The sequence below is a fragment of the Gossypium raimondii genome, chromosome 9 (assembly GCF_025698545.1).
Source record: "Gossypium raimondii isolate GPD5lz chromosome 9, ASM2569854v1, whole genome shotgun sequence".
NCBI lineage: Eukaryota > Viridiplantae > Streptophyta > Magnoliopsida > Malvales > Malvaceae > Gossypium > Gossypium raimondii.
The window spans coordinates 17420980-17448463 of NC_068573.1; the positions used below are offsets into that span (position 1 = coordinate 17420980).

At 34.0% G+C, this 27484-nt stretch overlaps 1 protein-coding gene across 1 annotated transcript in view; it reads right to left on the bottom strand.

Annotated features, from left to right (window-relative positions):
• Positions 1 to 1736: 1736 nt before the first annotated feature.
• Positions 1737 to 27484, bottom strand: part of LOC105798560 (ferric reduction oxidase 2) — a 35293-nt gene continuing 9545 nt past the window's right edge. The window contains exons 3-10 of the mRNA XM_012628674.2: positions 5185 to 5342; positions 4963 to 5065; positions 4322 to 4501; positions 3995 to 4229; positions 3599 to 3926; positions 2781 to 3027; positions 2036 to 2709; positions 1737 to 1937 (exon numbers count right to left, since the gene is read on the bottom strand). Of these exons, the coding sequence (XP_012484128.2) occupies positions 1798 to 1937; positions 2036 to 2709; positions 2781 to 3027; positions 3599 to 3926; positions 3995 to 4229; positions 4322 to 4501; positions 4963 to 5065; positions 5185 to 5342 (2065 nt within the window). The 3' untranslated portion in view covers positions 1737 to 1797. The remainder of the gene's footprint in view (positions 1938 to 2035; positions 2710 to 2780; positions 3028 to 3598; positions 3927 to 3994; positions 4230 to 4321; positions 4502 to 4962; positions 5066 to 5184; positions 5343 to 27484) is intronic.

Sequence of the window (27484 nt, forward strand, 5' to 3'; positions counted from 1 at the left end):
TTAAATAGATAATATTTTCTATCATTTGATCCTTCAAGAACATAAGTTATTTTTATCTTCTGTAAATGTTTGAGCCAAAATTTATTTATTTAATATAAGAATAATAAGAATTGAGTTGGAAGTAAAAGAAATAAAGAGAAGTGATATTGGATTTGATTTCTAACAAAGGAAGAAAATAAATAAATGTTGGGAAGTGTTGAAAATTGTATTAAGATGGTCTCATGCATATGTCCTGTGATAACGAGGTAGGGAAGTAATCATGTAAAATAATCATGCTTATATGGCAATGGCATCCTCAATAGATGATGACACCATTCGGGTTGGCACTGTAATTGTCATAGCTGCATCTATGAGGTTTAAGGTACAATGGTGAAGTAGAAATTTAGGGATTCCTTTTAGTTTCAATTTGATTTGTCCTTTTCCTCACTTCATCTTCTATAAAAGACAAGTAATTTTGAAATAGTAAATGCGTTAGGTTTAATCTTTTAACTAGAATGCAGTACATGCTCACTTCACGCTTCATTCCTCAAATACTCTCATCCAGTTTATCAACAATGTTTTCAATGTGAAAATAAAAATATTTGGTTTAAAATTTAAGTATTTAACATTGTCTTCAAAAAGTGATTTTAAGAAATAAAATTTTATTTTAGACATTATATTGTGAAATAAAATATGTATTGAAATAATGTTCAATTTAATATTATGATATTTTAGTAATAATATAAAAATAATTTATTGTAATTTATCATTAATATTTTAAAATATAAAATATAAATTTTAAATATTAGCAGATAATTAATATTAATTATTTCTAAAATTTAATTTGAATATATAATATATATTTTAGATATTATTAAAATATTCATTATAAATTTAAATATATAATGTTATATATTTGAAATAAATTTAATAAGAAAATAATTATATACTCAATATAAATATAACATAAAATATTGGATTATAAATAAGAGTTAAAAATATTATTTGACCTAAAAGTTCTTTTTTTTAATGCAAAGGCTAAAAATTACTTTTGAATTCAAAAGTAATTTCGACTTTAAAAATTATAGTCCCAAAAACATTATTGAAAAACAACAAGAAACAAAGACATCGGGTATATATGTGTGAGAGTTGTTCATTTTAATTTTCATTTAATTTCATTCTTTTCACCTTTAAATTTGTGTGATTGTCAAACTACTTCAAAATAGATGGACTTTGTTGACAATTGTGACGTTAACAATTAATTAATTTTTAATAATTTTAATTTTTAAAATTTAATTACTGATGTGACACAATATTCTACCACAACGGTAAAGTTTTTATCCATTTTAAGATAATCTTTTACAAATAATGTAAGTTGAAAAGGACTAAAAAGGAAAAATTAAATGAAAATTAAAATGATTTTTTTTTTCCCTAACATTGGAAGGTAAAAAAAAAAAAAACTATTATACCTTCATTTTATGAACAGCTTAGCCGGTAAACCCCTGGAAAATGGCAATCACAAGTCAAGGTCGTCGTGTGGTGCTAGAGTGGATGGTAAACAAAGGAAAAGCAAAATTTAGACATCGTAAAGCAAATCTGAACTTAATCTTGGTTATATATTTTGATTTGCAGAGTTCTTTCTCTCTCTCTCTCTCTCTCTCTCTCTATATATATATATATATATTACAAAATAGAGCAGAACCATCCTAATCGTAACAGATAAAGAAGAATGATTGATTCATCCCCATGGGGTTTAACAAATAAGCAGGTGAAAGAAGGGGGGAGGACTATTCTTCCTCTGTTTTAGCTCTGCTGTGATCACCAGGTGAAGCTAATGGACTCGAATTGCAGATTATCTGCCAAACCAGAACTACAGATGGCTGCCACTTCTTGCCGCATTTCCCTCGGTCCACTGGCAATAACTCCTACGCTGATTTCCTTGCGTTCAAACAATATCTCTACCATAAATCAAGCCAAACAAGACATTCAGATGTCAAAAGTCATATATATATTGGTTACATACATGTAATGTAGAGCTCTGCAAACAGTAACTTACTTTTCAAGTCAGGTCTTTCACCATAATGGACATTGGTGGCTTGAAGTAAAGACTGGTACGGCAGGCTTTCTAGTTCTCTGTCACCATTGTTAAACCACACTGGTGGTGTATCCATGTTTCGAATCTGTCTCAACCTCTTTCTATTTTGTTTCTTATTCCAAAGAAAAGTAGCATTAGCTGTCATGGCTATGGCGAGACACATGAATAGCATGTAAAAACCAGCAATTGCAGAGCTAGCGTATACCATATTAGAATTATGGTATCGTGATAGAATGGCAATGAGAAGAAGAAACATGACAAAAGAAGATGAAATGATAAGTCCAAGGCAGAGCCAGCTATTAGGGCCTAAAATTGCAGAAACTGGTGCATCTATCGCATTAGGCTTGAACCATACAGTTTGTAGCGGCTTGTGGTTATCTTCATCTGCCCCCTTTTCTCTTGTTACATAGGCTTCAATCTGTAACTGCAGGCAAGAAATATCTACTGTGGTGCCTGAAACTGGTAATATTAATTCCAACATTGCGAGGTCAATAGATTTCTTGAACGCGCATATGAGAAGAATGTGTGGAATCCTGGTGCTACTTCCAGAACTGGCCTTAAAGAGGAGCTCTCGGATGATTGAGATGAAAGGCGTAATGCCGCTTCCTCCGCTCAGCAACACCAATATGTCGTGCCTGCGGGAAGAAGTTCTATTACTTATCATTACAAAAACTGGAGAAGGGATGTTGTTTTGGTGGTCAAGTACCTTAGTAAATGTGTTGAGGCAGGTGGTCCGTAAGGCCCTTCTACGGAGACCTGGAAGCCATCCATGGGTAAAGGGGATGAAAGCTTCTGATACAAGTCAGAAGACCATCTTCCTTCACTTTTGACCACCATGCTCAGGTTGTCAGGATCCATATTGCTATTAGAGGTAATTGTAAAGGGATGCCATTGAAGCTTAGAAATGGCAGGTACATTCACAAATATAATGCTTCTTGGACTGTGATTCACTTCTGCCACATTAAACAAACAAGATTATCTCCAAAATTATTGCTTATCTTCTCAACAGTATCCATATCATCCAAATATAAACTTCATCAAATTTTGCTTAATTCTACTGATGATTAGCAACATATTTTAACCCTCAAATGTATGATTGGCTCAATCAACAAGCATACATCAATATTGAAGTAATAAGTTTTGGCAGGTAAAAGTATAATAGAGTTCCATGTACTAAGAGCTAGATTGTTCTCCACTTAAAATAGGTAAATTAGTCAGTCTATATTAGTTCAAAAAATAAATTGATATTTTTTTGTTAAAAATTTTATCCATTTATACTGTTAAAAACTAACATGGCTAATCGAATAACTAAAGAATGATACATGGCATGCCATGTGTATTTCATGTTGACATAGGAGAACCAATTTTTAACAGTAGAAATGGATGTAATTTAACAGGATGACCAGTTTGCTCTTTGATCTAATGTACATAGATTAATTTGCTCATTTTTTAGTAGAGGGGGCAAAATACAATCCGACTCCTAGTATAAGGGCCTCTATGGTACTTCTACATTTTGGCAATTACCTGGGCTCTTGCAGAAGTTCAACTCAACAGTTTGACAAGGTAAAATACGTGCAGCAACCAAGCTAACCCTTTGCTGGGATTGTAAGAATCTTAGATATCGATCTATTAAGAAGAGGTAGAAGCCAGGAAGCATGATACAAGCATAGGAGAAACCCACGTGAAAGACGAAGAAGACAATAAAGAGAATGTAGAGATGATGAGTGTAATAGAAGAGCTCAAACATTTTCCGCCTTATTTGAGGAAGGCTTGTTGCCCACATCCCTAACCCACAAAACAAACCTATTTCTCCTGCCATGTTTGAAACTTCAATCTTACCCCATTTAAGTACCTGCAGTTCAACACAATGAATCATCTGATGAAATACCAGTATGCAAGAATATGTGGTTATTTACTTACCTGTGATAACTGCTCAGTCTTGGCCCAGAAAACAAGGTAACATAAACCATGAGCAGTGAAAATGGTCATAGCAATATGCCCAACCCAAATATGATACTTAATACTTGCTTCTGAGCTAAGCCCAATCAACCGTAAAACTGAAGATCCTCTTGTCACAGGGAAGAAGAGGAAAGCTAGGCAAATGTTGCCTACGAGACCTAGTGTTAGACCTGACATTTCCAACTTAGCCTCCCACCTGCAAGGAGATGTCATCAAACTATTGCATTTGGCCCTCCATTTGGAACTTTTTTTTTATAGTCTTAACCAAGGAATTCATGAGATACTTACACTAGCAATCCACTCCTCGAAGCCATTTGGTCGATATGTGTAAACATACCATTCAAGTAAGAAGTGGTTGACCAAGCTAACAGCACAACAAACATGGTTAAAAATGAGAGCTCCATCCATGAAACAATACCCAAAGGACCTTTCACCATCACTGGTTGCTTCAACTTAGATGTCGGTACCCTTCTGTTCCCAAGAAATCAGCAGCAGTTTGTTAAACTATACCGTGATAAGCATGGAAGCCCTAGGTGTAATATTATATTTTGTCCCCTCTATTAAAAGAATAGACGAATTAATATATGTACATTAAATTAAAGAGCAAACCAGTCATTTTTATTAAAAATTTTATCCAATTCTATTATTAAAAACTGGCATGGTAGACAGAATAAACAAACAGTGACAAGTGATGCGTCTCATGCTAACGTACAGAAATCGGTTTTTAACAATAGAAATGAGTAAATTTTTTAACAAAAGGACCAATTCACTCTTTGATCTAACGTATAAAGATTAATTTACTCAATTTTTGAATAAAAAATAAAATGCAATTTGACTTTTAATATTAGGGTCTCCATAAAACTTTTACCACTATGTCATGAAACATGAAATAAGTGGAAAAAAAGTACTGATCATATCTAAAGATGTACCCTTCAACGTTGTGATCTCCATGTTTCTTTCCTAAGTGAAGGTAAATACATCCCAGTGTAGCAATGAAGAGGATGGGAAACGTGTATATCAGCATAGTTGAACCTGCATATATATATATATATATATATATATATATATATATAATCATTTAAGACAGAAAAAAACTTCCAAACAGAGAAAAAGAGCTTCAAGTGAAACTGCGATATGGAGTGCTTTTAAACCTTGTTGTCCAAAGTATGTGGATTTGGAATTGGCACGGATTTTAGGCAACCAATGTTCAAAATATAACTTCGTGGGCATCATGAACCAAAGCATCATGTACCCAAGAAAGAGCAGCAGTAGGAACAGTTTTATGGCTGATCTAACCATCTTCAATTCGCTTTAATTTTTGGTCTATAATCCAATTGAAGCAATCCCTACTTATTTATACAAGAATGTTTCTGTTTGAATGTAAAAAGAAAATTATAATAAATTGAGCTAGGCGTTTAGGCCACGTTTAATCAAGAATATGCAAGCCAAATTATATGTCCATTATCGTACAAAAAAGAATAAATCTATTTTCAAATCGCTGACTTCTAATTTTGGACATTAGAAATGCCACGAATTCAGCGTTCATGTTAGTGCTGTTTGTCTCAATGCAAAATAGATTAACGTTTTAAAATAATTTTAGTGGTCAACAATCATTTGAGCCTAAGCACTTTAACATTTTTTTTCTTTTTCTTAATTATTTTTATACAAATTTGGCCATAACATTTTAACATTTTATTCTTTTTCTTAAATTATATATTCATGATTAAAATTTGAATGTAGGAAGCTGGATTTGTTGTATATTATTGTTGTTGATTCCAATTCCTTAGTCCGAACTTCGCTCCAATTAGTTGAGCCTTGATGGACTGCACCTGCGTCTCTTTCGCTTTTAATTTTCTTTGACTTCTCCTCTTGGCATTGTGTATAGAGCTGAGCTTATATTGGAGTCTACGTCAGAGTTTCTTTTTCTAATTTTTAAATAAAAAGATAAAATGTATTTGAATGTATTTATATTTATATTTTTACACTGATAATAATATTAAGGTCAATTGAATTGAGTTATGATCAACTCCCATAACTTAAAGATCATTGTAAAATAAAATTTTAATATTTGATAAATGGTTGAAAAGAGAAAGGGTGCTCCAATTGGTCTGAAATATACATCTAACCCGAAATTTTTTAACCAATTAAAAATAATTTGAACTAGAAAACATTTATAAAAACTGATAAAATTGCAAAAAAGAGAAAAGAATATTTAATGAATTTTTATTGCAAGTGAGATTTAGACATTTAAATATATTAAATTTGAAGCTTTTAGTAAATTACCATTTTATTCAGGATTGTTATTTCATATACCCTCTGTAATAAGCTTTTTACAAGTTTTATTTATCCCAAAAAGCAGTAAAACTGTTAAAAAACTCAATACAACTTTACAGAGAAAATGAAACTTGTACTCAGCATTATACTATTAACTCCCTAATATATTCCATGTTGTACAAAGTTGAATATTTATTAATCTCTTTACTTGTAAGCCCTACACCTACAAAATCTTTTAAGACTTCTGAACATATCTTTGCTCAAACCTTTAAATGGTCTTCAATTTCTTTCTTACAAGATTAAGTAAATGAAATAATTCCATGCTAACTTGAGAATATAAATAATAAGAGCTTTGCCTTTTAAGTCTCGTGCAAAGCCATTGGATCTCCTGATTCCATCCCCCAACTTTTCATTGAATATATTACAAAGTCATAAAACATTCCCTCATACAATTTTAGCAAAAAGATGATCCCTTGTTTCTTGTTTTCTTGACATAGCAAACAAAGACCTTCCAATATGTCTATCCTTTGTGGAAAGCTCATTAAGAATATCCATCCAAGTTAAAAAGGAATGGTTTGGTATATGAAGTGGAAACCAAATCACCTTACACCACATAACTTTCTTGATGTGATTCATAGAATCTGAATAGAACCTCGATAATATGTTAACGAGACCCATAATCAAAGTTACGATTTACTTTTGTGTTGGACAGTCTTGAACATGAACAATAGATAAAAAATACCTTGACCCGAGGTGCTTGATAAGTTTAAAGAACAAAAGTTATAAATGAACTTGACTCGATTGAACTTGACTCGATTAAACTTAAAACAAATACCCAAACCTTGGTGTAAGAAAGTTGGTGTTGCCACACTTTGGAAAGGGATGAGAAGGGGACCGATAAGACAATTGAATGCTACAAAATTGAAGTTTTGATAAGTTTGAAAAGTTCAATGAAGAATCAAGAGAGAAACTCTGAAATAAGTTTTCTAAAATTGTTAATTAGTCTTTACAAAATGACATGGGTGAACCATATATAAACCTAGGCATATAAATGGACACAATTCGACACTAAATGTATACCTGTGTAACAACCCATTTTCAGTGGTGTTGGAAATAGTGGTTTCGAGACTACGATTCCGACAAGCAAATTAGTATTTTAATATTTATTTAATTTTTATGACTAATTATTAGGGTCATATTAAAATTTGTTTAATAAATTTTAATGTTTAATTAGTTAATTTAGTAAAAAGGATTAAATCGTGAAAGTTACAAAAGTTGATTTCTATTAGTTAAAAGGGTCAAATAGATTTGAAAAGGTAAATTAATTGACTTGGATGGTAATTATACCATACATATAGTTAGTGCATGATAGTGGTTGGTTTTGGTGTAATTTTAATAGTTTTTAAAGGTTAATTTTGTAATTTAATAATTAAATAAAAGGTTAAACAAAACAAAAGGTAAAACCAATATCATCTTCCCCATTTTTCTTTTAATTGAATCACCATTGGTGAAGGGGGAAACTTTCGGCCAAGATAAATTCTTGTGCATGTTATGTGTTTGATGCCTATTTTTAATGATTTTTATATTTTTGATGTTGTATTAGCTTAATCTATCTAGCCCGAGAGTCAATTTGTAAAGTTGTTAAAAGTCTAGGGACTTTCGATGAATGAGTTTGTAGTGTTTGTGAATTTAATTGATAGATTATTAAGCTTGGTTGCTACATAGACATATTTTGTTATGTGATTTTTGATGATTTTAAGGTTTAAGGGCCTATATGAGAAAATGGTAAAATTCAATGATAAAAATGTGAAATGGTGGGAATTATAGGATGTTATAAACCCTTAAGAAATTCGTCTAATAGGGTTTTTCTTTAAAAACAATGATTTTGCAAGTTTAAATTTAGGGACTAAATTGTAAAAAAGTTAAAATATTAGGGACAATTTTGTAAATTCACATTAAAATGAGTTATAGGTTGGAATTAGTTGTTTTAAACTATTTGAATTGTTTAATTGAATTAAATTATAGTTTAGATCAAGAAACGAATCAATCGGACTTAAACCGAGGAAAAACTAAAGTGTCAAATTAATTGCTGGCTTCGTTTTTACAACCATTTTATCGAGGTAAGTTCTTATGAGTATTAAAATTATTAATTGTTGTTTTGATTGTATGTTAATTAATGTTATGTTAGGTATAATTTAAATTGATAATAATACGATGTTTTGGATATTTGATGGTTTAATAGTCCCGTTTGAACTATGTGAATACTTAGGATGCAAATGACATATCATTACGGATTATACGGTTTCAAGTGCTGGTCCTGGATGTTCTATGGATGACCGAGGTCTTGTCTTTGTTGTAGATTCTCCACATCTTGTGTGAGCAGCATTGTGTAGCAAACATCCCGACCCACAGCTCGTGTGAGCATTATGGATACGGTTACAGTTACATGTAAAAGGCACACTTTGTGTGAGCATTTCTCGAGTATTTGATGTTATTCTATTTGGTTCAACGGGTAATTAAGGTATAAAATGGAAAGGTATATGTATGCATTGGTTTATGTTAATGAGCTTATGAAATGGAAAAATATGGTATGTGTAATTGGATTGAAAAGGGAACTAATTGAATATGTGATGAATTGTTTGTATATTGAAATCCATTTCATGATATGTTCCTTGTTTCATAGGTTAAGATATTTTTAAGTATATCTACTAACTATGTGTGGTGTTGTGGATAGGAAAGTAATGTAACACCCCTAGCCCGTATCCATCGTCGGAATAGGGTTTTCAAAACGAACAAAAGTTATAAACATTTCAATTCATATCATTAATCATATAAAAACCAATCCATACATGCATATTGTCCTTTATACAAGCCCTCGAGGCTTTAAAAACACATTAGAGACAAGTCGAGACTAAATCAGAAACATATAGAATTTTTCAGAAAATAATGAATTTTTAAAACTATAAGGGTCACACGGCTGAGAGACACGCTCGTGTCTCAGGTCATGTTGACATTCGAAGTAGGGACACACAGCCATGTCCTAACCTGTGCCCGTGTTCGTGTAACTCACTGACTTGGGTCACACGACCAAGCCACACGCTCGTGTGCCAGGCCGTATGCTAGGCCGTATAACAGCCTGACTTGCAACCCTTTTGATGCTACAGAGGACACACGGCCGTGTGTCGCACACGGCTGAGACACACGTCCGTGTGGACCAAAAATAGGCCTTTTCTCACCTATTCAAGCATATACCTACAATCACTTTTACATATAAAAACTAGCCTTCCAAATGTATCAAGACCATGTGTAAACAAGGTATAAAAATATGGTACATTTGCATACAACCAATATGCCTAAAGGGCACATCAATCTCAACAACTACACATATATAATCATATGCTCAATTTTGCCAAAATGTTCACTAACTTCAAACTAAGGTTACATGAAAAACATATCATTTGATTTACCTATCCATAACACACCAAATGGTACCAAATGTGCCATTCATCAACTAACACCTTTAGCTATATATGTCATCCATAACAAATGTATCAAACCACCACATTTAAACATATCACAAGACCATTTACAATATGCACTTTAAGCTACCATTTCATCTTCAATCATTCAAGTATCATGAACCAAGATTTCAACCATTTTAAAGTCAAATATATACATGTCAAAAACCAAATCCTTATCATCATCCAAAATTCCATAAATACAAGCCAAGACTCATAGGCCAAACATTAACCAAAACACTTATACATGCCATTATAACCAAAATTTTGAAACACCAAAAATACCGATATAGCCGATGGATAGTGTGATATAAGTCCGACAAACTTCCAACCCAAATGAGCTTCTGATTCACTATAAAACATGGGAAATTATACAGAGTAAGCCTAAATGCTTAATAAGTTCGTATAATGTAAAACACAACTTACCATTTCAATACAATATAAGTAAGTTTAAACATGGCATAATCCAACCACAACTTGGCCAAAGCCTAAGCATTTACACCAAACAAGTTAGCCATTTAATCATATAACATAGGCAATAATTATGGATGAGCACAACATTTAATCATGTATTATATGCATATATCATCCGTTTCAGCTCTTGCTATACCATGTATCACAATTTCAATGAAATTCACGTGTCCAAGTCTTAGTTTGTATCAAACTCTTACCATTTCCTTTCCGAATAATGCCCGTTGAACCATTTAGAATACCATTGGATACCTGGGATAGCTCATAGATAGTGTGCTAACTCATATAACTGTAATCTGTCAATTCCTGTACATGTATGCTCACACGAGTTATGAATCAGAATGCTCACACGAGCTATGAAAATGGGCCTGCTCACACGAGCTGTGGGTCAGAATGTAGCTACACGATACTGCTCACACGAGCTGTGGAGTATTCGTAACACATGCCAGACCTCAGCCATCGGTAGGACATTCAGGACCAGCACCTGAATCATGTAAACCCTAATGTCATGTCATTTGTATCTTACGAATTCTTAAGGTTCAAACGGGGCTCGATAATCGTCGTACGTCATTGGATATGCAATCGATATATATATGGCAATTCACTACACATGTATAATTCAATTGAAAACATATAAATACAATATAATTACATGAACTTACCTCGACAATTAAACGTAGATACGAAGGTGACTAATCTGAAACTTTATCTTTACCCCGATCTAAAGCCATACGAGGTTTGTCTTGATCTAAACGGATAAATTCAGCTCAATTCAATAATTATTCTATTCAATTTAACCCAAATTCATATATTAGCAAAATTACAACTTTGCCCATATACTTTTGATTTATTTTCAATTAGTCCTTAGCTCATAAAAATGGAAATTCATGAAATTTTCCCAAAACCCATTATAGCCAAATTTCGTATAGGTTCCTAGCAAGCCCTACATTTCATTTATTTCACAATCTCACCATGTATAATTTTCTAGTTTTTCAATTTAATCCTTATTTGACAATTTCACCAAAAATCACTTAACAAAAGTTGTTTATCTATCAACAACCAAACATTTTCTTCCATAAATCATCAAAAATCATACACATTCATTCATGAAAAAAACTTTAATAGTTTAAAACTTTCACAATTTAGTCCTTAGGATAGCTAGATTAAGTTACAACGATCACGAAAACATATAAATAATTAAAAACGAGAAAAAAATCACTAACAATGCAAGCACTTGCAATAACCGAATGTCAAAGCCCTAAAATGGTTTTTCTTGCCTTATAAAATCAGTGGAGAAGATGGATGCATGGAGAAGAAAATTTGTTTTCTTTAATTTTTAACCTTTATTTACCTAATTACCAAAATAACCTTAATAATTATTCAAAATTTCAACAATGCCAAGCTATGTACATCAAATAATACCATTTATGGTCTAATTACCACATAAGGACTCATACTTTAAGGTTCTATAGCTATTTAATACCTTTAGCTACTAGAACACAATTTTTACACTTTACGCGATTTAGTCATTTTTATCAAATTAAGCATGCAAACGGTAACATTTCTTAATGAAATGTTTATACGGTACTAATATCATGCTGTAGATAATAAAATAATAGTAAAATAAATATTTTGACGTTAGATTTGTGGTCCTGAAACCACTGTTTCGATTTCATTAAAAACGGGTTGTTACAAGTAAAATATCCATATGATATAATGAGCAATGTTGACTGGTTTATCGTTTTATGATTTTTAAGTTTAAGTTTCCTTTATATGAGCTTACTAAGCATTAGTTGCTGACGTAGTTGTTTTTCTCTATCTTGTAGATCATTGGAAAACTTGATTGGTTAGAATCTTGTCGGAGCTCTATCACAGTATTCATCGACCATTTTGGTAGTTTTTGGTTATTTTGGCTAATGGTTATAAATGACATGTATAGAACTTAATTGTAATAGGGCTTGATGATAATATGACCATTTGGTATGTTTTGAGTTATGTTAAGCTTAAGTATGCTTTAATGATCTAAGTTGAAAGTTTGTAAATAATGGTGTAAATAGATGTGATATTGAATACTTATGCATGCAATATGACTATAGGTAAATCAGGGATGAATGATATATACATATGTGTGAAATGGTTTTGGTAAGTTTTTTTACATTTAATGAAAGAACTTGAGTTGTTGGTTTGATAGATTTTGGTGTATAATTGTGGTGCCTTTTGATGGCATATTGGTTAGACTTAGGATGGATGATTTTGGCATGTTTCTAGTGCCCTTGAATGTGCTTTTAACAATGTGAAGTAGGCTAGGTATGGTGTGTCTTGGTGTGCGAGAATTTAGGCTTGATTTGGCTTGTTTTAGGGGCAACTTATACAGCACACGGCCTGGGACACGAGTTGTCACACGATCGTGTGCCACACACAGCCACCCCACACGACTGTGTGTTTCAAGTCAGTATGTAACATAGTCTAAGACATGGTCATGTGACCCAACATTAATGCACACATGTCTTGCAACAAGTCAGTGTGACCTTATTTCGAATACCCACACGGACGAACACACGGGCTGGGACACAACTGTGTGTTCGTATTTAAAATGTCCACACGGTATGGGCTATGTCACACAGCCTGGCCACATGACTGTGTGACTCATTTTTCCAAAATTTTCAAGTTCTTCCAAACTTTACTATGTTGTTTTGAATTGGTCCCTGAATATTCCCAAACTATTTTTAGGGCCTCGTAGACTCTATTTAAGCCTGTAAGTGTATTTTTACCATAATTAGATTGATTTATTAAATGATAATATTTAAATTGCATAAATTTTTTTATTTTGAAGTTGAACGTTCTGTTTTGTATGGTAATACTCCATAACCCTAATCTAATGATGGAAACGGCTTAAGGGTGTTACAGCATGTATGAGTATCGTACATTGAATAGTGAAGTACATGAATCTTTTAGGTGTAATGCATGACCGAAAGGTCACATTCATCTTCTTTAGTCATTCATGAACCATGGAATGCATGAAGAGTCAATTTGTCCCCATTAGATTTGCATGTATGCGTGAGTTCATCCCCCTTGTACATGAATGAAAGGACACTTTAAGCTCCCCTTACCGTCCATGAATATGTATCTCAGTGTCGGTGTGAATATGATATCCAAATTGTGCAAGTATACTCGTCAGATCAAGTAATAAAGTGATAACTAAGATCCTTTCCATAGGGATCAAAATAGGTATAAAAGTGATCAAGTTATTATAATGAATTATGATTATTACTATGATAAACAAAGATAAGTATGCATTGGTAATTTAGAAGGATAATAAGGTGTGCTAAATGTGTATTGCCTAATACTGAAAAATGCTTAGGCAAAGCAAGAGTAAAAATGCAATAACAATTACGAGAATAATTATGTAAATAATATGTAACTAACAAGTAAACAACTAAATATGTTATGGCAATATTCTACGGCAAATGATAGAGGATATACGATGTTGATTTGGAAGGTGGAGTACTAAGAATCTACCCTTCCTATCAATATGCCTTGGCGAAATCATACTCAATATACTGCTCAGAAGAATTCTAACTTGGTCTACTTTTTTTGAGAGCAAAACCTCAAGTTACCTTGCCTCAAGAAATATATGTCTATATGCCTTTAGCATGCTATCCTACACTGTTTTGTTTTCTTTCCATATGAACGGTGCTTTATGTTTAAAGTCTACTACAAGTATAGGTCGAGTACTTGCTCATATCATTCAATTTTAGTCCAACTAATCCAACCTTTTCAGAATTAGCTTAGTTTATGGGCATGCTGCACAGTCGTCTATGTTTAGGGATTGCACACATACAATTTAAAAATAAAAAAAAAATTGAATGAAATAATAAATTAATTCAGATCTATGCTTCAACCATTAAAGTAAGTAAAAGTTTCATCATGTAATCCCAACCCTATGAAATTTAGATCATGGGCTGGAAAGTAAAATTCAAAACCAAAATATCATCAACCATCGTTTCAATTAAATTAATTAATGGGAGAAAATATTAAGAAATAATGGAAGAACTTTGGGAAAATGGCTTTCGCCAAACCAATCCACAATCCAGAAGCACAGTGTCTTGTGGTGGCTCAGAGGGACTACCTTTGGTTTACTCTTTTTGTCTCTACTCAGTTGCTACGCTCTATTTTTTCCTACCAATCTCCCTTCCTGAGGGTTTCCTCCTCTTTTGGCTTTTTATAATTTTTTCTTCCTAGGGTAAATCCAACAGCCCACGATATCTTATACTTTTTTCTGGGTAGATTTCTCTGGTACAAGTAGAGTTAGACTGAGACTGGTATGTGTTGAGTGTTAACTCCATCATCTTCCTAGGGAAATGGACACAGAAAGTCTATTCCCCATACATCAAACAACTCAATATCTAGTATACTTTGCAATGACACTTCGTGTCTCCTAGATAGGTTTCCTATTCTGTGACAATGGTTGCATGATTGATAGAATTCATGAACATCCTTGAACAAACTTGGCCAATAAAATCCTGATTGAAGTACTTTGGCAGTAGTTCTCATCCCTCCAAAATGTCCTCTGTGCGGAGTTGAATGACTGTAACATATCAAAATTTAGCTCAATAAAAATGTAGAAATATATAAAAAATAAGGAATTGGCCCAATGGTTTGTTATTAAGTATGGAAGCATGAAAGTTAGTAGGAGGTGATGTGAGCTCATATTCGTGGTTGATTATGAGTTGCAAATGTTCCCGATCAAAAATTAAGTATTGAATCAAGTTCTAGGTAAGGTTGAAAAAAAACGAAGATAGTTGGCTGAAGCAAATGGATGTTTTGTAGGTAGGAAAATGGATAGGATAAGTTCAGTTTAATGTTGAAAATTAAACCAATATTATAGGACAATATTGATCCAATTCATATATTAGCAATGAAGTTGGTTAAGTTCATGATAACTAGAACTGTGACCCTCTATCTAGTAAGATAGGAACCAATCGGTATAAGGGTGAACTTCACACTTGCTAGAAGTGATAAGTTCAAAGGAATTAGATTGACGCCACAAGATGAACTTGATAAGTCAATTTGAGTCAAGAAAGAACAAAGAGAGTTGAACACTCACAATAGTTATAAAATTCATCAAAAGTTCTTCCAAATGTTTACAAAATAACTATTTATAGGAAAATATAAAAGAAGATGAATGGATAACATTAAACCATTAATGTAGTTCATGTACACAAATCATACAGTGAACTGAATGATTCTTGAACTCCCTTAAATGCATATAAAAGGTTGTTCACTCCCCTTTGATGGTTCATGGACGTTTATCCCTTGTATTGGCATGTATTTGAACGTTCATGCACATCATTGAATGATATTTATGCATGAACTTTAACTTGAAGAGTCATATTCTTCCTCGCTTTTTTGCGTATGAATTCTTAGCATAGAGGAAAGCTTCAAGTGCATTGTATGATCACCAAAAGTCTCATTCATCTCCTTGGCTCGTTCATGCACTTGCATGGAACATGCATTCTCATAAATAGTCACTTTAATGGCATGTAGGTTCGTGGACTAGTTACATACATCTTGCAGATTCATCCTCCATGATGTGCATGCATGTTACTGTTCATTGTGCCATATTAATTGTTGAATTCTTTCCCCTTGGACGTTCATGCATATAGCTCATACATGAATATGAACCAAATGTCACATAAAGCTCCTTTTGCTCCCACTGTCTATGCACATAAATTGGTGCAATAAATTCAACAACTCCAACTGCACGTATTTAGCTTGGGAAGAAGTTTCCTAGCAGCAGCCAATGTGAACAACCTGGACAACATTAAGACAACGTTTAAATGCAATATTGTGGCAAAAAATTAAACATGCTTTAATGTGTATGAACTTTGACAAACATTAATAATGTCAAAATTAAGAAACATAATTAAAACACATATTAATGATGTTTAAACTAAGACATAATTAAAGACACATATTAATGATGTTCAAACTGAGACATAATTAAAGACTCAAACTAAAAATAACTAAAATAACTAAAATGGATAAAATCCTTATTTTCCAGCAGCCAAAATAACAAACTAAAATTAAAACTTCATGTTGCACTTGAGCCACTCGTGCTTGGGCCAATTCCAATGTTGTCAAATTGCATCATAACATGATGTGGCCGTGCTCACATCAGGAGGGTTCCAAGTTTAGGTCCCATCTCTTGAAAAATAAATTAATTTTTGCAAAATTCTGTTGTTTTTATAAAGTCTTGCCATCCAAGCCTAGTAAACCTAGGTTTAAATACAATTTTTACTCAAAATAATCACCCTCTAACTCACTTTTCTCCTACCTTAGTTGTCTCTAATCTCCTCTTCCTCTCTTTATCTTTATTTTTTTCTTTTCTTTTCTCATTCTCCCACTATTGTTGCCGTCGCACCTATCACTACCATTGACTCTTGATTTTTTCTTTCTTTTGTCTTTAAGATTGAGCATCATCTTCATCCCTACCTTGCTACCATTTTTCTTCAATTAGAACAGCCCCAAAATTGAAATCTTGAATCTCCAAGATCAACTCCAACCTGCCGCCCATCTCTATTAGCTTGTGTAAGACCTTTTTTTTTCTTCTAAAATTTCTTAGGTAATCTTGCAAGTTAAAAACCTAAATTTGAGTTTTTGGACATTTCTAATCAGCCTTTAAACATATGTCAATTAGGGAAAAAGTTCTTGACTGATTGGCCATTCGGAACTCACAAATTGGGAAGCGTAAGTTTAATTAAGCGTAAACTAGTTTGTCGTTTCGACATAGTTGTTGTGTAAAGGTTATGGATTGATTAGATGAAGGAATTTAATCATTATTAGCTACTGATTTTCCAGTATATTATTGAATTAGGTGTTGATTAGAATGTCCCAAATCGACCGTAAAATTGAAGAACGATTGCACGTATGATTTGCATGAAAACAGTGTAAGAAATCTAACTAGTTTGGATTCGTAAAATAGTTATAATTTTGACGATTGGTTTGAACCCATAAGTGGGTATTTGAGGTTTGGTTTAAAGGTGAATTGGTTGAATTTATACTAAAGTTTGGTTTAGGTTCGTATAAGAGTTTATTAAGGAAAATTGGAAGATTCGCTAGTATGCTGTGAGGAAGCGAGAAAGAAGGTGTGGGTCCTAAACTCGTAAATTGCTTCAGTAATGGTAAATGTCATGTCATATTTGATAAATTATCTTGCTGGTTGGATTGGCTTAATGGCCAATATTAGTTTTGTGAGTGGCAAAACCAGGTACGTTTTGAACCTTAAAAAATTAATGTGTTGGTAAAATTACTAGTTTGACAGCATGAATGTGTGATTGAGAATGTTTGATTGAATGGTATGAATTATTGAGGTATTAGGTTTATCCATGATTTAAGTGCATGAAATTATATTAGATTTATGAATTATTGAGATATTAGGTTGATCCATGATTGAATGATATTAGGTTGCTATTTATGCACAATGAAATTCGTAAAGTATGTGAAATTGAATGATATTGATAGATAGCATCTTAATGGTAATTTAAAAGTTGGAACTCTATTTCCTAGTACGAAAGTATGTGATTATTGAGGACGTGTTGAACATAGCAAATAAACATGACAAGTATTGAAATATGAATATGTATGAGTTTGTGTGACATATTGCATATGCATTGGGTTGAGATATTTTATGGTTGAGGAAGGAGTTTCGTGGAGTACCAATGGCATATTAAGTTGGCATTCTATTTTTTGTCAGTGCACTGCATTTAGAGTACCGAGGAGATTGGCAATTTTATCGCATATTATATGTTATTGGCGATTGTATCACACTATTTGAGATTCGGTAGATTTTTTGCATTATTAATTATTGGTGGTTTTACCACATCGAGCTATGCTCACATTTGTTAGAGTTCGACAGACGAGTTTTGGGGAACTTGTGGTATGTAGCGGATGGTATGGGTAGGATCTCACATAGGCTTTTGTCATGATCATGTGTATTTAAATTGTTATTGATAATGTTTGAATGTGCTATGGGTATCTCTATAAAATTGCTTGAATTAATTTTTAATGCATGGTTGTTTAGTCTCGTACCATGCTTGTTAAGCTCAACCCATTACCTTAACTTCTCAAGCAATGAACGAACTTTGGATCGAGATTGGCATGCGGACGTACACTGGAATTCAGACTCAATTTCATCATATGATTTTACTTTAAATTTATTTTTGGTTCATTTTTCTCATTATTTTTATTATTCGGGTTTTAGGATTGTAAGTTATTTAAAACTGTTGTTTGAGACTGTTTGTGTTTTGGGGATTACCATGCGTGCATGACACTTATACTTGGATTAGTTTTACGGATCTTGCATATTGAAATTAGGCTATGCATGATACATGGCTAAGTTAATAATTTGACTAGTAATGATATTTTGCCGCTGCTAAAAAGGTATTCAAAATGATTTTTCTAAAGCAATCCGAAAATTTGGTTTTGTAAAAATTCACCTTTTTCACTAATTTGACAAAAGCATAGTTGGGCTAAGTAAAGGAACATTTTCCAAAGTTAACAATAGAAACCACGATTTTATAAAATAGAGTACTTGAAGGTGTTAAACTGTCGTTAGAGTAGGTTCAACACTAAGGTATCCAATGTGGCCTTCACGATTTGTCTGTAACATCTAGGCTGAGTTTGAGAGGTTACATTTAGTGGTATTAGAGCTTAGTTTCAAAACCTCAGATTTGCAAACCTTTTCAAAATGGGTCTGTATGCATGCATACATGAACAAATGGTATATTTGAGAAAAACAAACTACAAAATTTTGAAAGTACTATTTACAGGGAATGAAAGAGTCCTAAGGTCCGATGCCAAGTCCATAGAAACGATAGCAGAACTTTAGTAAGAGTATAGAGACTATTGCAAGTACGTACAAGACTAAACAATGTACTAAATGTTAGAGTATTCCCAAAGATCAATCATGAGATGGTTGTAATAACATACTTGATTTATCATGTTTATTAATATAAGGTGTTACCATTATTATTTCAGTTTCTTTTCTGTGTGTATAAATAAACTGTTTTATAATAATGTCCTGAGAATAATATGATTATTCTTAAAAGGTCCTTAGTCAAGTATTATTGTTGGATAGGACAACGATAATGCATTAAGACTAACATGTAATTGATTGATGATAAAGAGTTGTCATTGATATGGAGTGTCAGAATCGATGCATGAATATGTTTGTTAGAGAACAACATATTGGACTGACCCGTTATGAGTATGTTTCTTGGATTATTATGTAATTATCACGACATTACTCATAGTGATTAATATGTATATGATCCTCAGACTTGAGATCATCATAATCCCAACATCGTGAGTTGTATATTTTGATACAGTCAAACGTATAACCGAATCGGTTGTTCTATAAAGGCTGATGTTGGATATACCATAATCTATGTAGAGGGATATGGTTGATCGATATAGGATAAGTCCCTCCTATATAATGGGAGTAATATCTTAGGTCACTTGATTGAGTGAGACTAGAAATGCATGGCCATGCTCAAATAAGCTAATATGAGATGTCATACTTATTTGTATATCATAGTCTACTTAAGATATCAAGGAACATGGAATGGACTATACAAGTGTGACTATTCCATGACTTATGTTCAATCCAGAGATAAAGGACTTAAGGATTAGTGCATGAAAAGATTAATCATAAAAAGCTTATGTCGAATCATGATTTCTTGTGACTTATGTAGCAATGATGCATTGCTAGGTGCCACTCATAGTTTGTAACATTGGAATCGTTCTAACATTACTACTAACGTTACAAGAACTTACAGGGTCACACCCTATAGTTGAAATGAACGAAATAAAACATAATTAGTATTGTGTTTGGTTGTCGCATGAATTAAATTAATTATAGAATTAATTTAATTAGGTAATCAAATATCAAACACATTATATGTACAAGGTTGTTGTACACATAATGAGAATATGATTTTGGTTCGTATATAAATAAATATAGTTTACCAAAATCTTTATTATAATTAATGTAATTATAATTTTCAGTTTTTTAAACATTATTATATTTATTTAATTTTGAAAAACCCTAAAAAAATAAGATATAAAATCCCGTTTTTCTTTCCTTGGTGAGTCTAGCAGCCGTCAAAGCAAACTCTTCTCCAAAACTATTTGGGAATTCCTTCCGTTCATAGTCAACTGGGTGGATTACGTAGAGGTTGGAGCCATCAAAGATTGCGGCTTGATTCGATAGTAGATCAGATTACTCATTATCGAGGTGTCGCTGTCTACTCAGAATCACCATTCTGTAATTTCAAAACCCTTTTTCACCCCGATTCGTTCTTCACACATGGATCCATGGTTAGGATCGCCGGGTGTTTTATTTTTCCGCTGCGCCGTAGGGGTGCCGACATTCCAACACTAAATGCTCTTACTTGAAAATTGTAGATTCATAAAAGACAGAAATAAGCGCACGTGGAATGATAACTCGTGGTAGGAGGGGCTGTAGGGCAACCTTTGAGGGCTTCAGTTGAGTCGACTGCATCATTGGGGCGAGAATAGGATAATGAATAGAATGAGGTTAATAGTGAACTCACTACTGATGGTGGGAATATGGAAAATGGGTATACTAATGATGACCATGTTGAGAATAATCTAGTACCTTAGGCTCTATTTAGGGCTTTAAACAGGGTTGTTGGGGATTTAATAGGAGGAGTTAGTCATGGGACGATTGCTGGGAGGCTCTGCTCTAATGGGGTAGAATTGTTTAGAGGTATTGTTGAAACTACTCCTAGAGTGGCTGATTATTGGATAGAAACCACTAAATGGATTTCAGAGGATTTGGATTGCACTCCTAAGCAGAAGCTTAAGGGGGTCGTGTCAGTATTAAGGGATGAGGCTTATCGATGGTGCCAATCAGTGATTGGAGGTACGTTCCTAGAGCGAATTAATTGGGCTTATTTTTAGGATACCTTTCAGAGTAGGCTTGTGGGCCCTCATTATGTGGAGGCCAGTCATTTGGAATTTATTGAGCTTAAATAAGGAGACAAGACAATTTCTGTGTATGAGGTAGAATTTCTAAGGTTGAGCCGCTATGCACCTAGTATGGTGGCGTTTGAGTAGAAAAAGAGTTTCCGTTTTTAGGAGGGTCTGAGGTATGGCCTCAAAGTTCAAGTAGCTTCGACCAAGAGCATGTGTTTGAGGCTTTGGTCGAGAAGACCGAGATTATTTAGGAGATTAAGCGTGTGGAGCATGAGAAGAAAGGGAAATAAAGAGATCAACTCAAAAGAGAAACGGGTGCTACTGGCCTAAATCCATGACTTGTTAAGTAGGCCAGAGAGGCTAGACCACCTCAGAATAGGGAAGCAGTGGACCATATAGCAGGGCAGATTCAGGTTTACCAGTATTGTCAGAGGTGCCATTCGGGCGAGTGTTAAAGGAGGATGGGTGGTTGTTTGGTATGTGATTTGATGGAGCATAAGATTAGGGATTGTCCTCACCTTTAGGATCAAGTGCAAGCTCCAGCTTAGAATCAAGGCCTAGTTGGGGGTAAAAATTAGAGAGGTAATAAGGGTGCTCAGAGGGGCCGTAATCAGAATCAAAATGGGAATGGTAATTGGGGTTAAAGAGCACCAGTTCAAGGTGCGAATCGAGTTGAGCCGAGACAACTACCTTGGGTTATGCGACTAGGTGTCGAGAGGATAGAGATGCGACTGACATCATAGTAGGTACCTTCACTATTTATTCGATACCCTATTTTGCTTTAATTAATAAAGGATCTACCCATTCATATGTTGCTTGTAATGTGGCTGTAAATTTGGGAATTGGGGCAGAGGAAACCAAAAACATTGTAACTATAGTTAGTCCCTTAGGATCCTCCACACTTGTGAATAAGCTTATAAAATATGTCCTTTAGAGGTTCAGGGAGAGGGATTTCTTGTTGATTTGATAAAACTTCCTTTCAATGAATTTGATTTGATTTTGGGGATGGACTGGTTAATTGAGCATCAAGTTCGAGTAGATTGTGCATTAAAGAGGGTGACTTTAGTGACTAAGTTTGGGAATGAAGTCATTATGGTAAGGGAGCGTCGAAATTATTTTTCCAATGTAATCTCTGCTTTAGTAGCAGAAAAGATGGTACGAAAAGGGTGTGAAGCATTTTTGTCTTATGTTCGAGATGCAAGCGCCGTTGATCATTTAGTTGAAAGTATTTGTATAGTTTGGGAATTTCCTAATGTATTTTTTGAGGAATTACTAAGGTTACCTCCGGAGAGGGAAGTGGACTTTAGAATTGGGTTATTGTCGGGAATGAAACCGGTGTCCATTGCTCCCTACCGTATGTCAGCAAAAGAGCTTAAGGAGTTTTGCAAGAATTATTGGATAGAGGTTTTATTAGACCTAGTGTTTCGCCATGGGACACACCCATTTTATTTGTCAAAAATAAAGATGGAGCCTTACAGTTGTGCATTGATTACCGGTAACTGAATAAATTAACTATCAAGAATAAGTACCCTTTACTAAGGATTGGCGACCCATTCGATCAATTCAGAGGTGAAACTGTCTTTTCCAAAATTAACTTAAGATCTGGGTATTACCAACTCAAAGTGAAAGAATCTGATATCCCGAAAACCGCTTTTAGGAATTGTTATGGACATTACGAGTTCCTTGTCACGCCTGTTTGTTTGACTAATGCTCCAACGGTTTTCATGGACCTAATGAATCATGTCTTTTAGCGTTTCCTTGATTAGATCATCGCGGTTTTCATTAATGACATCCTTGTGTACTTTAAGATAGAGACCGAGCATGATGGGCATTTGAGATTTGTTTTATAGATACTCTGTGAAAAGTAACTTTTTGCTAAACTCAATAAGTGTGAATTTTGGTTAAAGGAAGTGATGTTTTTGGGTACATGGTATTGCTTGAGGGTATTCGCGTAGATCCCATAAAAGTTGAAGCTATCCTAGATTAGAGGGAACCAAAGACTGTTTCGGGAATTCAAAGTTTTCTGGGTCTTTCTGGGTATTATCGAAGGTTTGTTGAGGGTTTTTCCTTCATAACTACTCGTTAACTAAGCTGTTGAAGAAGATTGCTCCTTTTAAGTAGGGAGACAAATAGTAGGCTAGTTTCAAAAAGTCAAAATTCATGTTGATAGAAGCTCTCGTTTTAATTCAACCAAAATTCAGTAAAGAATATGTTGTGTGTAACGATGCTTCGTATGTTGGACTTGGTTGCATCTTGATGCAGGATGGTAAATTGGTAGCCTATGTTTCGAGACAGCTTAGGCCACATGAAGGTAATGACCTTACTCATAATTTGGAGTTGGCGACTGTTGTGTTTGCTCTCAAAATTTGGAGACACTACTTGTATGGTGAGAAGTGTATTATTTACACCGATCAAAAGAGTCTCAAATATCTCCTCACATAAAAGGAACTTAATTTGAGGCAATAAAGATGGATTGAGTTGTTAAAGGATTATGACTATACGGTCGAGTATCATCCTGGGAAGACCAATGTTGTGGCTGATACCTTAAGTAGAAAGACAATGTCTGACTTGAGGGCTATGTTTGCTCACTTGAGTCTCTTTGATGATGGTGGTATTTTGGGAGAATTGCAAGTAAAGCCTACTTAGGTTCAAGAAATTAAGGATAAGTAGAGTTTGGATGGAACTCTAACACCTTAGTTTAAACAGGTTGAGGATGGATTGACTGAGGACTTCGGGATTAACTCTTAAGGGAATTTTGTGCTTTAGAGGGAGATATTATGTGCCTAATGATCAGAATTTGAGACAATCTATACTTCAGGAAGCACATAGTAGCCCTTATGCTATGCATCTTGGTAGTAGTAAGATGTATCGAGACTTGAGGGAAGTGTATTGTTGGTCGAGTTTTAAACATGAAGTGACCGAATTCGTATCTAAATGTTTGACTTGCCAGCAAGTTAAAACAGAGCATCAATATCCATCAGGGTTGCTCCAATTGATTCGAATACCACAGTGGAAGTGGGAGAGAGTAACAATGGATTTTTTAGTGGGTTGCCTTGACACCTACTAAGAAAGATTCGATTTGGGTTGTAGTGGACAGATTGACTAAGTCCACCCATTTTGTTCCTGTTCCCACTGATTATTCTCTCCAGAAGTTAGCTAAGCTTTATGTTTATGAGATAGTGAGATTACATGGTGTACCAGTGTCGATTATTTCAGATTGGGATCCTAGATTCACATCTTGATTCAGGAAGAAATTACACGAGTCTTTGGGTACTCGATTGGATTTCTGTACGGGTTTCTATCCACAATCCGATGGTCAGTAGAAAATGATCATTCAGATATTGGAGGATATGTTGAGAAGTTGAGTAATTGACTTCCAAAGTGGTTGGGAAGAACATTTACCTAGGGCAGAGTTTGCCTATAATAACAGTTATCAGTCAAGTACCCAAATGGCACCTTATGATGCTCTTTATAGTCGTAAGTGTCGCTCTCCTTTATTTTGAACTATAGTGGGTGAAAGGAAGTTGATTGGCCCAGAGTTGGTCATTGGAACCGAAGATAAGATTCGGTTAATTCTAGAAAGATTGAAGGTAGCTTCTGATAAAAAGAAGTCGTATACCAATTTGAGGTACAAGGATATTGAGTTCAACGTGGGGGATTAAGTTTTCTGAAAAGTCTTTAAATGGAAGAAAGGTTGAAGTTTGGTTGAAAGGGTAAGTTAATCCCTAGTTTTATTGGTCCTTATTGAGTGCTTAAGAGGGTTGGTCCTATGGCTTACCAACTCGAACTGCCTCTTAAGTTATATTGTATTCACGATGTATTTCATGTTTCGATGTTGAGACAGTATTGATTCGATTCCAAGCATATTATTCCAGTCGAGAAGATTGATGTTAGACTCGATTTGTCATTTGTGGAGGAACTGGTTTGAATATTAGAACGTAAGATCAAAGTGTTAAGACAAAAGCAAATTCCACCCATTAAGGTGTTGTAGAGAAATCATGGCATCGAAAGGCTACTTGGGAGCCGAAGAACTCAATTCGACTTCAATATCCTCATCTTTTCGAATCAGGTAATTCCAAGGTCAAAATTTCTTTAAGGGGATAGAGCTGTAACCTCCCAAAATTTAGCTCAATAAAAAAGTAGAAATATATAAAAAATAAGAAATTGGCCAAATGGTTACTTATTAAATGTGGAAGCATGAAAGTTAGTTGGAGGTCCCAAGTTTAAGTCCCATCTCTTGCAAAATAAACTAATTTTTGCAATGTTCTCGTGTTTATTTAATGTGTTGCCGTCCAAGCCTAGTAAACCTAGGTATAAACAGAATTTTTATTCAAAATAATCAACCTCTAACTCTCTTTTCTCCTACCTTAGCCGTCCCTAATCTCCTCTCCCTCTCTTGATCTTTATTTATTTTTTCTTTTCTCCTTCTCCTACCATTGTTGTCATCGCACCTATAACCACCATTCACTCTTGATTTTTCTTTCTTTTATCTTGAAGATTGAGCATAATCTTAATCCCTACCCCAAAACTGAAATCTTAAATCTCCAAGATCAACACCAACCTTGCCAAGAAGTGCCATTGCCGCCCATCTCGATTGGCTTGTTGAAAACCTCTTTTTATTTTAATTTCTTGGGTAATCTTGCAAGTTAAAAAACTAAATATCCAGATCTTGAATTTGGGGGATTTTGATTTTTTTTGACTTGTAATTAGGTCTTAAACCGTTTTAAAATTTAGCCCCAATTCTAACCACCATGGGTGGTGATGCGTGGGCATATGTGTAGAAAAGGGGGCTATTTTGTTTCTTGCATCTTGCCCATTTAATTTTAGCCTTATTTTGAGTGCTTGAACCCTTGTAATTGACCACTAAAACAATGTCAATTGGGGAAGAACGTTCTTGATTGATTGACCTTTCAGAACTCACAAATCGAGAAGCTTAAGTGTAATTAAGCGTAAACTAGTTTGTTGTTCTGACATAGTTGTTGGGTAAAGGTTATGGATTGGTTAGATGAATGAATTTAATCATTATTAGCTACTAATTTTCCAATATGTTATTGAGTTAGTTGCTGATCCAAACGTCCCAAATCAACTGTAAAGCTGAAGAACGATCGCACGTACAATTTGTATCAAAATAATCTAAGAAATCTAACTAGTTTGGATTCATAAAATAGTTATAATTTTGACGATGGGTTTGAACCCATAAGTGGGTATTTGGGGGTTGGTTTAAAGGTAAATTTATTGAATTTATACTAAATTTTAGTTTAGGCTCGTATAAGAATTTATTAATGATCGTTGGAAGATTCGCTAGTATGGTACGAGGAAGCGAGAAATAAAGTGTGAGTCCTAAACTCATAAATTTGTTTGGTAATGGTAAATGTCATGTCATATTGGATAAAGTAGCTTGCTGATTGAATTGAATTAATGGCCAAAATATTAGTTTTGTGAGTGGCCAAACTAGGTACGTTTCGAACCTTAAAAGATTGATGTGTTGGTAAAATTGCTAGTTTGACAGCATGAATGTGTGATTGTGATTGTGATTGTTATGCATAATTGTATCATGTGCTGTGAGAATGTTTGATTGAATGGTATGAATTATTGAGATATTAGGTTTATGCATGATTTAAATTGATGAGATATTTTCTATGATTTATATTGATGAGGTTGCTATTTATACACAATAAAATTCATAAAGTATGTCCAATTGAATGATATTGATAGATTCCTTCTTAATGGTAATTTGAAAGTTGGAATATGAATATATATGAGTTTGTGTGACATATTTCATATGCATTAGGTTGGGATATTTTGTGGTTGACGGAGAAGTTCTATGGGGTACCGGCGGCATATTATGTTCGCATATATTCGTAGTCAGTGCACTGTATTTGGAGTATCTAGGGGATTGGTGATTTTATCGCATATTATATGTTATTGCCGATTGTATCGCACTATTTGATATTCGACATATTTTCTGGATTATTGATTATTGGTGGTTTTACCACATCGAGCTATGCTTGCATTTGTTGGAGTTCGGCGACGGGTTCTGGTGAACTCGTGGTGTGTAGCGTATGGTTTGGGTAGGATCTCACATGGGCATTTGTCACAATCATGTGCATTTAAATTTTTATTGGTAATGTTTGAATGTGCTATGGGTATCTCTATAAAATTTCTTGAATGAATGCGTAATGCATGG